We start from the raw sequence: 15,462 nt of genomic DNA, 5'->3' as shown, positions 1-15,462 counted from the left end.
TGCATGGAAATTTATTTACAGTGATTATTCTTTCATGATATTCATTAATTATTGCAATTCCCTTTAACCTTTTCTTTAGTAAATGTTGGTGCAACAAACTTACTTTGCATGGCATGGATGTATTATGCAGTTAGGTTAGGTCTTTGAGTAAAAACGAGATAATATTTTTATTTTATAAACAAGGCCACAATAGCATTGGAGACTTAATGTGAAATTTTGCAAGTATCTCGAAAAGGATGCTCTTATTACCTGAGGTTTTAAGATGTCATACACAGGTTACGAGGGAAAAAGGAAGTTAATATGATGTGATGGTTTGCCAGAATGCATTTCGGTATAGGCGTGCATTATTACCTACCTATTGATTGTCAACACTTGCAGATCAGCGTAGATGTTTATTTTAGAAGTTTTTTAACAAGGAGTTTAAGAGTCGTGGTTGGTATCGTCGCTTAAAGCAGTAAAACATCCCTTTTAAATGAAGGTTTAAGAATTTTAGGGAGGGAGAATTAAAATGGGATAGTCACCCCTAAATCCGAACGGCAGCGAACCCGTTTTCAATGGCGGACGTCGGAAGTTCATTTTCTGTCTTACTTTCCTCATTTACGGCCTAAATGATTGATTTCCCGTGGCATATGCCCCTCGAGAAGACGCCCCGGGGCATGCCCTAAGGCTTTGGACCCTGATTAAGGCTCCCCGAGCGGCGGGAAGGGCGCTAGGAGGCTCTGAAGGAGACAGCCACTCAGGAAACGCCTTTCCACCAAAACAAAAAGGACGCCATCGGGCCACTGTGGGAAGACTATCAGCTCGAGTGCATTTTTATGGTTATCGGGAATATCTGGCCGTTTTAGCCGCCCTTCGAAGTAAGTGGGACTGCCATGGCCTCCGTCGCGACGCCCTTGGGCGTCCGTGATAATCAGGGCGGTGTTTTGGGGGGCCAAACTTCGAAAATAACGGGAATATTCCTGGATTTTTGGGGGGGCACCCTATGTTGAGTGGAAAGTATCGGGGGTCAGTTTCGTCAACGTTTTTTTTTAATTTTTGGGGGCGGGGGTTTTTAGACGTCGTGTTTTTGCGTTTTTTATATACTATAATAAACGCCATTTGAAATTAATGCATGTGGGGCAGCATGCAACATATGCAGGCTCGTTTGTAGGGGGGGGGAGGGAGAGAGGATGGAGGAGGAGGCCGTGTTTGCCCGATTTTCCATGCACGCTAAGAGTTGGGGATGCCCCGCTTACTTTTAAATATTTATCTATTAGTCCTTTATATATTTGTATATATACTCGTCCAATTTTTTGTTGATTCATTGCAGATTATCCATATGGGTTTTATTCCCCCCTGTGGCTCGTTTTGTACAGCCTACTAACATATCCTGCCCTAGCCTATGTGAATTTTGAAATAACCGTTTTTTTTATTTTTTTTTATTTTAGATTGACATCTATTTCATAAATAGGTATTAGAACTATAGTTTTTCCAAAATGATTTTTAAATGCCTAGTATTGTATTTTTAAATATTTTTAGAATATCTGTTTTTTTATAAAATAGTATTAAAACATGCTTTCTTTAAATAATTTTAAAATAACGCAATTTTTCTATCTATTTTTGCAAAAATAATTTTAAAACTTCTTTAGATAATTTTAAAATAACAGTAATTTTTCAAAAATGATTTTTAACATTTTTAAGAAAAATTTTTTAAAATATCGGGTTTTTGGTGTATAAAGTTTTAATAACATCTTTTTGAGCGAGTAGCTCCAGTACGTTAGATATTTTTTTTCAGCGTGTTAGACTGTTTATATCAGATAAGTTCCAGGAATTGTTTCAGCAATGCCATTAGTTAACTTAACGTTAAGACGAAGTTTAGAAAAAATAGGCTTGTATAGTGATCTGCATTATCATGTAAATGTTTTTAGAATATTCTGAGAAATCCTAGCCTAGTGACCACTTTTTTTTATTATGGGGTAAACGAAAGGCTTTTGCCAAACTAAGAATTGTTACGAGTCCTGTGCGTTCAGCATTTCTGATGTGGTGTTAGGCTATTTAAACCTTAAACAGATAGTTGATTTTGGATTGTAGTTTTGAACAGGATTCAGGAACCTATTTATATACATACCCGACACTAAATTATCCTGTCCAAACATTAGAAAATTTGCATTTATGTTTGTTTTTCATTTTTGTTGATTGATTTTGGATTGTAGTTTTGAATAGGAATGCATTTTTATATCTGCCAGGCACTAAATTACCCTGTCCAAACATTAGAAAATTTACATTTATTTTTTATTTTTATTTTTGTAGATTATGCTAATTGTTTTGCAAGCTAGTAAATACTTTATATATTGCCAACAAACCTAGAGTTACTGCATTATTGAAAAAGTGGAATTAAATACAAGTAAATGATACTTATTTCGTGTCCACGCATATCGCTTTTCACTGCATATTATTGGGATTTTCCTCGTACGAATTCAGTGTTGTCTATCAGATTGAATCATGGACAGTACGCAAAAGCAACTAGTATTGAGTGATAACTGATCATGTCTTAAAAACTCAGATCGTTCCTACGGGGTTAGAACCCTCAAGGGTTCTAACCCCGTAAGTATCCACCTATGTGGTATGTTTAGTATTTTTAATCCTAGGTAACGACCCCCGAACTTTTCCTTGGGGTCGCTATCTACGAAAAATCCAAGAACTCCTATACATTGAGTTGTATGAAAATGCCAACAGGTTGCCACTATCGAAACATTTAACGTATATATTTGTAAACTCTTTATGTTGTAGTGCATCGTGTGGAATTGTGATTAGCTTTTATTACTCAATTTTGATGGTCAAAGTGTGTGTGTGTGTGTTTAATATCTGTGATCTGGTATATCAAAAAGGAAATGACAGCTGTGCGTATAATAATTGTTTACGGCAATAAATTTGATTTGTGTAAGGCACTGTACTTGCGATACCTGTAACATTACAGATGAAGCTGTCTTAGTTTGTTGGTTTTTTATGACTCGGTGCATTTTCAAATTAGCCATTTTAAAGCTAAGTTTGGTATGAAGGAATATGACAGATGATTCGTTTGTGATCATATTTCATTAACTGTGAAAAATGCAATTAATATCAGGTAAATTGATTATGTAAAAACCTGGCAACTTGCAGCAAAATAGTGAGGAACCAAATAAATGGGGGGGGGGACCCTTGTTACAGCTACCCTGACTATCCAAAGATATGAAAACTCAAGGACATTGAGTGAAAAGTAAAGATACAAATGTATTGAAGAAGTCGTGACATGGAATATAAACTGACAAACTAATGTGTCACTCCAGATGGATCGAATGTGGTCTAGTAGTATGACTTAAAAAAAAAAATCTGGCTGAAAATGAACAAGACATGGAGTGTAGTCACCTTCGTACAACTATTGTTTTCTATTGTAAAATTGATTTGTAATGCATCTGAAATGAACTGCCTTGCTAAAGTCATTAGCTTGAAATAGCATATTGTTCTGACCGTGGTTATTTTCCAGTTAATATGCTCTTCGCCATTCATGTGTGCATTGTTACCGAAGGCTATTTACTTTTTTTTTTTTTTTAAGCATGGTGTGGTTGTAGCTGTAAGTGGTGAGGATTACAGTAAAGCCACGTTAATCCAGACCCTATCGGACCGGAATCCCAGATAATCCAAACAGATTTGAAATCTGCAGATGTTTAAGTTGGATTCACTGCAGGTACCAAAAAAGAGTATGGTCGAACATATGGAATAAATGACTTTATTTTATGAACTTGGAGAATTATTTATACATATGAAAATACGTTTACAGGCATATTATGAATGAATGAAGTTACTTTATTATAGTAGTTCAGTTGGGCTAATAAGAGGAAAAGGCTAACTCATGTATTCTTAATTGCCAAACCAAGCACAAAAATATGGTATGTATACTCGTTAACAGCTGAAAAATACTTGTTACCATTATTATTATTATTACAGTTAATCCACAGTATGCGCGAAGGATGGGTACCACACTCCTGCGAATACTTGAAACCCCTCTTTAAATGCTTATACCTTCGTAATTTAATAGTTCCATCACAAAAAATGCATTTAGTCACAAAAATTGTATGGAAATACAGTGATTAGAGATATTTCTCTATGAAAAATACTGCGAATAGGCGAATTTTCCACGAATAATGGGTACTAACGTATATACGTTCCACAGAAAAATCCACAAATAGGTGAGTCCTCGAATGCAGAACCATGAATTGCGAATATAGTATTATTATTATTATTATACAGTAGATGAACCCTATTCATATGGAACAAGCACACCAAAGGGGCCATTGACTTGAAATTCAAGCTTCCAGAGAAAATGGGGTTCATTACAAAAGAAGTAAGAGGAAGTAAAATGAAATACAGAAAGAAGAGATCCCACTTAATTAAAAAAGAAAAACAATGAGTTAATAGGTAGCCTAACTATAGATGAAATATATTAAAATGCAAGAAGAATAATGTTAGGGTAATAAAGCAGTGCATTTTTCCTTGAACTTCCCAAGTTTAGCATGACTGGAAAGGCTTCCATTTTTACACAAATTGCATTCTTGGTAACTAACTGCTGTTTTGCTCGTGTACGTAGATGGTAAACAGCAAAAAAAGATTTAACATCTAAATTTTTTATGTTGTAAAGATCATTGAATATTACACAATTTCTGTAAAAAGGGCTTGATTATATCAAAGTGAGCTTAATAAAGCCATTAGATAATGTATTTCAACTTTTTCCTTGCAGTTGTCATGTGGCATTATTCACTTGTCAGTTTCTGTACTGAAAAGCATTTATTATTTATTTGTTGAAATGCTTTGTATTGGAAGACAGTGAAACCTTAAAGATATGCTCTGTCCAAGTTTTGCCCTTATTTCATATTAGAAGGTACTTGTCTAACAGTACCCGAAGGGCATATTTTGGTGGAGGTTTGCCCCGTTCAGTGGTGAATACTTATCAGTGCACATATTGGATGAAAATGGAATTTGCCCTGTGAAATTATACTACATACGTATGCAGTTTATTATGTATAGTAGAAGTATATTAGGCCTGAATGTATCTATTACGAACAGGTATTGAGTGCCTCAGTGTCGTGGTCGGTATGGTGTTGGTGTACCACCTCGTTGGCTGAGAGTATGGTTCTTGGACATTCCATTGAGGTGTGAGAGATGTGTATTTCTGGTGACAGAAGTTCACTCTCGATGTGGTTCGGAAGTCACGTAAAGCAGTTGGTTTTGTTGCTGAATAACCACTGGTTCCATGCAACATAAAAACACCATGAATCCTTGTTGTATGTTCCACCTGGTTTCTTAGCGATTTCGAGGCCCTGTTTTTTTTTATGTTGGTGCACTTAAATTGATGCAGTCGACCACCGTCTATTTGCGGTTCCGGATTCGCGGACCCACCTATTCACAGATTTCTCTGTGGAACGTATACCGTATACACATTATTCACTGAAAATTCGCCTTTTGCTGTATTTTTCACTGAGAAATACGTATTCACTAATTACTGTATTTTCTTAGAATTTTCATGACTAAATGCACTTTTTGTGATCAAACTAATAAAATACTCAGCTTTAAGCATTTTTACAGGTTTTAAGTATGGTCAGGTTTTAACTCATCAGGGATGGGGGGGCGGCCTGGGGGTTTGTAGTACACTATACATCTTCCCCAGTTATTTTGAGCATTGAATCGAAAGTGAAGATTCTTTGGTATCAATTTTGAAGGAACTTCCAAATTTTACTTTTGTCATATACAGTGTAGAATGTAAAATTACTTAATCATAAGTGGGTTATGTTGTCCTTAATAAGTTTTCTTTACTGAAACATTTTCTTCAATTTCCAGGACACCAAGAGATCGCATCAAAATGAACCTCTCTCTTCAAATCATTTGTTTATTAGGCAGCTCACCAGTGTTGATGATCAAGTGATTCGTTACGTCAGTTCTTCGGAGGTGCCTCGTCCCCTATTGTCTTCGCCATGGATGCAACACAGCAGACACAAACCCAACCCCAGCCGCAGCCTCAGCAGCAGCAGCCGCAGGTCCAACAAGGAACGGCCCAGGCTCAGCAGCAGGTCCAGGCACAACTTGAGCCTCTTCAGGTGCAGGCACAGACGCAGACTCAAGTTCAAGTTCAGGCTCATGCCCAGTTCATCCAGAAAGGGTCCCCCGTTCAGATGACGGTACCAGTGGTCCAGCTGCAGGTGCCGGTCACGCAGGCCACAGTAGAACTTCCTCAGCCCGTGGCAGCTCAGATCGGGATGTGGATACAGGCCACGGAGAAGCCGTACGAGTGCGAGGAATGCGGGAGGCGTTTTGCCCAGGAGAGCCACCTGAACAATCACATAGTCTGGCATCGCAAGGAGAAGCGCTTCGAATGTGAAATGTGTAACAAACGCTTCACCATGGAGAGCCACTTAGATAGTCATATGGTTGTGCACAGTGCTGAGAAGAACTTCAAATGTGAGATGTGTGACAAATGCTTCATCATGGAAAGCCATCTGAATGGTCACAAGTTAGTTCACGCCCAAGACAAGAAGTTCGAGTGCGAACTGTGTGACAAGAGGTTCACGATGGAGCAGCATCTCAGAAGCCACATGCTTGTGCATATCAAGGAGAAAAAATTCATGTGCATGAAGTGTGGCAAGAGGTTTGCTCAGAGGAGTCACCTCAACAGCCACATGCATTCGCACAATGTTGAGAAGCGTTTTGAATGTGCCGCATGTGGCAAGCGATTTGCCCTAGAAAGTCATCTCAATAGCCACAGTGTCATACACACCATGGAGAAACGGTTTGAGTGTCCCACCTGCAGCAAGCGATTCTTCACAGAAGTCCACATGAATGCACACGTGCACGTGCATAGTGTCGAGAAAAAGTTTGAGTGTGGCATCTGCGGGAAGCGCTTCACCATGGAAAGTCACCTGGGCAGCCATATGGTTGTGCACAGTGAAAAGAAATTTGAATGTGAGGTCTGTGGCAAGCGATACACAAGGATAGCACACCTGAACAGCCACAGGTTCGTGCACAGTGAAGAGAAACGTTACGAATGCGGTGTTTGTAGGAAGAGGTTCTCTCAGAAGAGCCACCTCAGTAGCCACATGGTTGTGCATACGGAGGAGAAGCGATTTGAATGTGAGGAGTGCGGGAAGCGGTTCAACCAGGAAATCCATTTGAACAGTCACATGTACGTCCACAGTGCCGAGAGGAAGTTTGAGCACCAGGAGTGGAGTCGGATTGCACAGGTCAATCAGATCAATGGACACAAGTTTGTACATGCTGACATGAAGAGATTTGAATGTGAGGAATGTGGCAAGCGCTTCTCTATGGAAAGCCACTTGAACAGTCATAAGTTTGTCCACACCCAAGAGAAAAGCTATGCATGTGAGGAGTGTGGCAAGAGGTTTAGGCAGGAAAGCCACCTGAACAGCCACAGGTTTGTTCATAGTGAGAAGAAACGATTCGAGTGTCCGGACTGTGGGAAACGGTTCACGCAGGAAAGTCACCTCAATAGCCATAGATTTGTACATAGTGAGAGAAAGGGCATTGCCTACGAAGAATACTTGAAACAGCAAGCTATACCGGTTGTGCCTCAAAAAACCACAGTACAGATACCGGTAGTGCCTCCAAAAAGTACTGTTAACGGTCACAGCAGCCAAGTGCAGGTGCCTGTTGTCGCTGGTGAGAAGAAGCCAGAGCACAATGAAGGGGTCAGACATTTTGGTCAACAGACATATCAGCCATCCTATGCCTACGCTCAGTGGGAGCAAGTGCGTCCGTTGTGGCCGTTGTAGTCAAATGTCACTTTAGTTTTGTATGAAAAGTGATCTGTACACAGTTAGTGGTAGCTCCAATTAGCCATATACAATTGCTAATGCTAATTGTTCCGTACCCTTTGTGGGGACTGTATGATCCTAGATTTGTATTTGTGACTTAACCTATTTACTATAGGTCCATGCTATTTTTAGTAGTAATGCTTGTTTAGTTTTTTCCTGAGGGGTCGGGTGGGTGAATGGGGGCAGACTTTTTTTTTGTTTTTTTCGTTTTTCATGGTATGGGAAATAATGTAATACAGTATTTTAAATAGGAAAATTTCACCTCTCAAAGTTCATAGACTATCTTCATCCTCTGTTTTGCAAACTTGATTTGGTTTTGTTTTGTGATCACAGAATTTTTTCTATACTATTGTTCTGAGTTGTTATTGTGGCATATGCATTGCATCATCTGTTCCTGTATTATTTTCTGTACAGGATTAATAGTAACATGTTCTTATGCAAGCACATCAGGTAATGAATGGAAGTATAACAGCTTTTCCCCAGTATTTATTCTGCAGTTTCTTGACTACAATATCTGTGGAAAGCATTACGTTTTTATAGAAAAATGAGAAGAGGTGAGAGGTACGAATGTTCAAAATGAAGGTTTACTTTATAATGTTGTTAAACAATGGAGACGTCACTTAGTATTTTTGTTAAAATGGGGAGTGGCTTGCTAGTGATATTGCATTTCATATTGTTTTCTGTTGGCTGCATTTGGGTTTGTTTGTTTGTAGTAAGTGTTGGATATTGTCTATCCTGAGAAGTGAAGGAACATGGAAAGCAAATATCAGTGACACAAGTTTCATGAAATAACTACGTATGTGATTTTGTAAGTCTATGACAGGGAAGGCTTCTGCATTGTTATTTCTGTACCGAGTTAACGGTAGAACCTTACACAGGCCTGAGACAAAGTGTCATCTCGTTTGAAAATGTTTGTGACCTGCTTGAAGAATACTAGCCCCTTTTCAAGGGTTATTAGTATGTCATTGGTTGGGAATTAATCCGTTTTTTAATTTGAAAATAAGATTTTTAGATTTTAAGAATCTTGAATTACTATTGTTAATAATGCTTTTTTTTTCTTTCTTTCCATCTGACTTTCCACCCTCTCCTAACAATCATTTCCTAGTCCAACTGCAAGTTTTTCCTCCTGTTACACCTTTCATACCTTCATACTGAATGACCTCGTAGTTCCCAGTGCTTGGCCTTTGGTGTAAATTCTGTGTTCTATTCTGTTCTAGGTTTTTGTCGCACCCTTTAGAACATAATTAAAGTAACTAATTGACTTTCTGGTTGTGCAAATGTGGAGCAGATAAAAGCATAGACTATCTTGACAAACTTTGCCTCTAATAATAAGCATTCTCATGCACATGGACGGCTCTACTCAGTCTCTTATAGTACAAGACTCTGCTGTACAGTATTCACTTTCTTAGACAAGCGTTGTTTACAAGAGTGGGTTAAGAACCTTGACAGCATGAACTACATGCTTGTAAATCTTCAAGTAACTTGCATTCGTTTTGTTAAATGCTTCTGACATTTGAATTTTTAATTTTTTTGGTGATTTACATTACACTATGATCAACTTTGCACTTCATTCATGTATTGTATTGTTTAATTGCTAAAACATTTGTGTCCTTCTGAAGTTCAAGGTATATTGTGAGGAAATCATAACCTAGTTATTTGACTTTCCATATAACATTTAATTGAGACTCAAACTCAAGAGTAAAGCATATCTAGGGGAGAGAAAGGTCCCATTGATTTCTCGCCTCCAAATCTGTTGTTAGAGTAGGCTGGACCGAGACCAGCATGGCCACTTTATCCCAAAATCCCTCTGTTATTATAATTATTATTTATACAGCAGTTCAATAAAACCATAGTTTTTTTCTAGACTTGCTGGAATTGCATTAAGGATTTACTTTTAAATAGGCAATGAAGGTCTGAGCAGGGCAAAGTTCAGGCTATACTACAAGGTATGAAGAGATTGGAGGTATCAGGTGGTAAGTTACAGAAAGTAATGCATCTGGAGTTCAGAAAGATTGCAAAGAACCTTTTCTGCTGTGTGCAGTGTGCCAAAGAAGACTATGCAGCCCAGTAACTTCTGATGTAGTTGAGTACCGCATATCTCCCCTACCCCCTTTTTATATACATACGTACTGTATCTCATCTTCTCTTCCAAGGGACGTGAAAGAAGAATGTCTCTTTAGGTCAGTTATATTTCTTGTATGTTTGGTGGGATAAATGTTTCAGATCCGGTCCCATGTTGAGTGGTGTTGCCAAGTATATCCTTTATACTGAGTGCTATTTCTTTTAAAATAATAAAGGTTGAAAAGATTGAAGTAATCTTTGGCTTCTTAATGCTCATATTGTATGTATTTTTGTGTGAGATCTTGCTAAACTGTCATTGGATATATACAATTGTAAAGAAATGTTATAGACTAGAGTACTATTTTTTTTTATGGCTCAGAAGTGAGATTGGTACTTTACAACCAGAACATATAGTTTGTGGGTTTTGTTTGCTGAATAAGTAGAAGTTATAGTGGAGAAGTTTGTGTTATGTGGCAGTTCCATTTTTTTATCGGCCATATGACAAACCTATTGTTCAAGAAAATGCTTTACCATTATATTATTTTCTGTCATTTAACTGCAATACAATACTGTCCGAAGGGTTTTTTTTTTGCATTTGTCTTGTTTGCTTTTGTGAATCTCATTTTATGAATGTACGTTAATGTGGTGTCCCTCACAAAGTGTTCCTGAGTGATTTGCTTTCCATGTCCCCAGAAGGTAACGTTGTCAGTGAGCTTTAATTTTGGATTGCTTTGTGAAATTGCACAACTGGATAGAGATCAGTTGTAAGTGGTGACTTGTATGTAAACACAATGGCAATGGTTCCATAGCCTGTGGTATTTTAATTACAAATTAATTTTACTTTAACTAGTATTTCCATCAGTTATGATCAGATTTCATTTAATGTCAGTGGTGAGGAATTCTGGCAGAGATTTGGCTATGCATCATAAATACACCTCACTCTGATACAGTACTACTATTTAGGTTTATTTAATGTTATTTAAAAGTGATGTACATACATGTATGTTATGCAACTGTAGATGTAGAATGGGTGATACTTATTTATTTAACTGAATTCCACTATGTACCATGTCTGGGTAGAGGGTGGTTGGGAAGGGAAGGGAATTGTAGCATTATAAAATAAGATTGGCTGTCATGATAGGTTGAAGAGGGCGCCTTCTATTGATGTCCATTTTGCAGCAGGGGAACTCGAGTTGCATTTCATCGACCACAGTGACAGTAAGGCTTAGTTTTCAGCATAACAATAGCAGTAGTACTTTTCTTTGGTAGACTGATCCATTTTGTGAAGTGTTGCTGCCACTCTGCTCTGAAATGTGGTGCGAGTTGATCGGGCTGGAAATGATTTGTCCTTATAGGAGGTTCCTATAGTAGTGCTTGACAAAATTCCAAAACATTTTTTTTTAATTTGCACTGTATATTTGAATAGTCTATATTATACTATATACTGTAGGTAGTTTCAAAACCTCTTTGACTTTAGAGAGAGAGAGAGAAGAAGCAACGGTCTTCGTTTCCTAGTGCTACGTATATATGTCATCCCAGTCTGCCATAGTTCAAATTTTTGAACATTATTTATTAGCGTAAATGATGTACGTATTTAACTTTATTTTTAACCTGGTAAACACAAACACATATATGTACATATATGTATATTGTATTTTAACTTGGTATTTTAAGGACAGGTGTAGCGCCTAACTCCAGTCGATGTCTCACGGTTCGTTAAAAGGTGGAAAATCACAAGTTAGCGTCTTTTTGGGGATGAGTCATTCGTGTATAAAATGTACAGAATGTCTGTGACACACTGGGATGCAGTACTTTGTAATCAGCAAACTACAGTAGTTTCAAATGTTAGTGTCAGGTAAGAGGACTGTTTTATAAAATAAGAATGAACTATGTAGTTGTTAGTTAAACTAAAGGCCCTCTGAAATCGTCATTTTTCTTAATATTATTTTTGTGTAACTACTAGGGATGCATCCTGAAATGTCCTGCAAAGCATCAGCAAATATTAGAATGAAAAAAAGGGTCCTTTATTCATACTATACCTTATTTTGATTATTCACAGTGAATTGCAGTTTTAATTTTTAATATTTATTGCCACCAAAATATTTCTTGTAATATTTACTGATGTAGATTCCTACAGTGAAAAAAATTCTTTTTTTGTTGAATTAATTCCTGTATATCTTTTGTTAAATAAATTTTCATTTTTATATTAAACTTTGTTCATTAACCATACTATAGTATTGCTGCTGCTGTTGAATAGCATATGCATTCCATGCTTCTCTCCTGCAAAGCTGAAGACTTGAAGTTTCTACAGTTGCTTCATAAAGAAAATACTCTTCCAGTTCATTGTATCTATTGTCATAGGTGTCCCTACTTTATGTGCTTCAGTTTTCAATTGTCATTTCAGAACATGTCCTGTGGAAGCTCAGAAATAATTTGATGGGCTGTAAAACTAATTTACTTAAAGATGAGAAAAACAAAGTTGTGTGTTTCATAAGTTAATTTACTTACAGGAAATAGAATTGTGAAAGTGAAGGCACCGGAAAAAAGGAAATGGCAGAATTCCATGGAGACTTTGTATTAAGTGGCATTACAGGCAGTGATTATGGGTTTACAAGCTACATCACAGCAGTTTTACTCTTTAGCATCTAGCATAATACAAGGTTTGATGGTTTTCTATAAAGAAAAATGCCCTGCTTATTCGCAGCTTCACCTAGCCTATTCAGGGATTTTTCTGTGGAACATATATCCACATGTTTGGGGAAAATTCGTTTATTCATGGGATTTTTCACTTAGAAATGTTCACTAATTATTACTGTATTTTCATATTTTCATGACTGCATTCTTTGTGATAAAATTGAAGATACTTAGTTATGAGCATTGCATTTTTAGGGAGGTTGTTAGGTGTTCGAACGTTTAAAATAGGCAGTCATAGGCATTATTAGAGTGGTGTTAAGTATTTGAGGATTTTAACTATTCACAGGGGGTTATGGTATGCATTCCTCTCGAGTCCGTGGGCTTGACAGTAGTATATTTATTTGTTCAACCCTTGTCTGTGTTTATATTGATTCTTATAATAAGTGGTTGTAGGAGCTCCTTTCTTCAGTTAATTTATTATTGATGACATATTTAGAGGAGTACGCTGGTGCTGCTTCGTAAGCAACAAATTCAAGGTGAATTTGGAGAATGTGGAAGTTGAGTACGGTGCAGTTGAAAAGTCGATTGCATTTAATTGCAGTATTTAAGTACAAGGATGATGTAAGCAAGTTCAGAACAAGAGGTTGTGCTAGGTATTGAAACTGCTTCCTGTGTGAAACATGGATGATCCTTGTGGGACTGTGTGATCAGCACAAACAGACATCAGTGATGATTTAGTTGAGTGGCAATATATGTACCATTCTGGACTTTTTTTTCTGACAAAACTGAAGCCATTCAGTGAATTGTGTACAAATTGTGGGAATTGCCTTTGAGACAAGTAACTCTGTAGGTAGCTTTTAACTATACAGGCAGTCCCCGGGTTACGACGGGGGTTCCGTTCTTGAGACGCGTCGTAAGCCAGAACATTGTCAAAAACCCTAAGAAAACCTTACTTTTAATGCTTTAGGTGCATTCAAAACTATGTAAACTTCATTCTTATTGCATTTTCATAAAAAAAACTTTAAATATTGATTATTTTGCATTTTTGGTGTCATATTTCATCTGCCAGATCAGCGTTTGTAGGCGTCGTAACTCTGGAACATGCGTCGTAACCCTGGAAATAATTTCTGATGAATAATAATTGAAAAGCGTCGTAAGTCGAGACCGTCGTAACCCGGGGACTGCCTACTTGAGTTAGTGAAAGGTCAACATTGATGATTTGGTGTATCAGAAGGACCAATGAGAAGAAATAAAGTTATATATCCCATGATAGACAAGTGGGGTAGGTGGGATGGTTGCTGTTAGTGAGGCCGAAGTAATTTTTTATATTTTAGTGCTTGTGTTCATATTAATATACAAACCATTTGAATGTTAGAGAATTGTCAACGAAAAATATGTAAAAGAAAGCATAGTGATTCCAGGTGAAAGAATTACCCATCCTTGATCAGGTTTTAGTATGGTTTCTGCAACGATGTACTAGACTACCTGCTCCAGTCACTTTTTATTTTTTCTTTATTCAATGTTTTTGTGTGTTTGTGGACACATCCCTCGGTGAATGTTCTTAGTGTTTTGTTACAGACCTGTTTGATGCTGCTTATATACCTTGAGATTTATGGTTTCAGCTGCAAGCTTCATTGGTATTAGAGGGCATGGGTAAAAAGTCCACATAATTGAGCAGATGGAGGAGCCATCAGCACAGTTGCTAAGATTCTGTCATATATTTTATGTTAAGCTTTTTGCTAAGTAATGTTGACACTCACATGAGAAAATGTGCTTTGAAAGTGAGTTAATCCCAACTCTAATTGGTCACAGATGTATGACCCAAGGATACTGTCTAAATAGACCATGAGAACCAGTCCTAGAATGTAGGACACTAACACTTGAAGTGTTTTATGTGGTCAAGTTTTCCTCTAGCAACAACATTGATGAGCTCTGGGAAGTTTCCTTAACAAACCTTTTGGCCAGCCATGTGAGAGTTAAGAATATTAACTCATTCTTACGGATAAATTATTTAAATTATGATTCATAGTTAATCTTTTTGGGGTATTCTTCAGATGATGACATGGGTATATTACTGATATAGATTGCTAAAGTATGAGCATATGTACTGATATAGATTACTAAAGTGAGCAATTTATTTTTTTTATGAATTCAGCAAGTTGTGTCTAATGCATTGTGCCCCAGCTTGGACTGTTGTGTAATCATGAGTTGGAGAGAGGTGCCATGTTTCTTTGGCCTTTCCCTCACCTGTGTTCACTTGCATTTGAGCGAATTAGTTCAGAGAATTGATGATATTTGCCTTTCCTTGCCTGTGAAGCTGCCTTCGTGGACTGTTTCAGCAGCCACTACACAACTTGCAACTGTACTTGAATTAGTTTTTTTTTTTCACTTGGACCCCTTCTGTCCTCAAGTCCATCAAGATCACTACTAATCTTTCTGCCTTTTACCCTTACTTAAACAGCTTCCATTACCTTTTCTTTTCATAGCACTGTAAATTGCATATTTTGTTTTGTTCACCTTCAATTTGTGCCTCATGTTTCTGCCACTGTAGGCCTACTTTTGCTCCTCTTGGTCTGTCCAGAAATACTGACCAGGCCTTCTACTACCATGAGGAAAACAAGAGCTGTAGGCCTAGGTGTCACTGTGAAGACACTAAATACCAAGTGTAGGGACATATATATACATTGATATCATCATCGTTCTTCAAAACGGATTTTATAACTGGGAACTTCCCGGTGACCAGGTTAGATCCTATTGGAAGGTATTTCTGTGATTTCTATTTCCGTTAATGAAGAGGTCTTGCTTTACAAAGTATGTATCTGTTCACTGAATTGTATACCATCAATTTTTGTTGTGTTATTTCTGCCAATTTACAGCTTCTTTGGTCATTTTACCAGTGGTTAGGATTATGACAGAAAGGCACTAGTGC

At 37.4% G+C, this 15,462-nt stretch overlaps 1 protein-coding gene across 2 annotated transcripts; it reads left to right on the top strand.

The window, feature by feature from the left end:
* Positions 1–596: 596 nt before the first annotated feature.
* On the top strand, positions 597–12,110 carry LOC135203562 (zinc finger protein 117-like). Of its 2 annotated transcripts, XM_064233305.1 has the most exons (3): positions 597–857; positions 3,572–3,703; positions 5,851–12,110. In XM_064233305.1, exon 3 carries the CDS (start codon positions 5,985–5,987, stop codon positions 7,794–7,796), a length of 1,812 nt encoding a protein of 603 aa, XP_064089375.1. In that variant the 5' UTR covers positions 597–857; positions 3,572–3,703; positions 5,851–5,984; the 3' UTR covers positions 7,797–12,110. The 2 variants fall into 2 exon arrangements, with proteins under 2 accessions (XP_064089375.1, XP_064089374.1); XM_064233304.1 differs by lacking the exon at positions 3,572–3,703.
* Positions 12,111–15,462: the final 3,352 nt, after the last annotated feature.

The sequence above is a fragment of the Macrobrachium nipponense genome, chromosome 36 (genome assembly GCF_015104395.2).
Source record: "Macrobrachium nipponense isolate FS-2020 chromosome 36, ASM1510439v2, whole genome shotgun sequence".
Taxonomy (NCBI): domain Eukaryota; kingdom Metazoa; phylum Arthropoda; class Malacostraca; order Decapoda; family Palaemonidae; genus Macrobrachium; species Macrobrachium nipponense.
The sequence above is the reverse complement of the archived record's forward strand: the minus strand, read 5'-3'. Positions and strand labels throughout refer to the sequence as shown.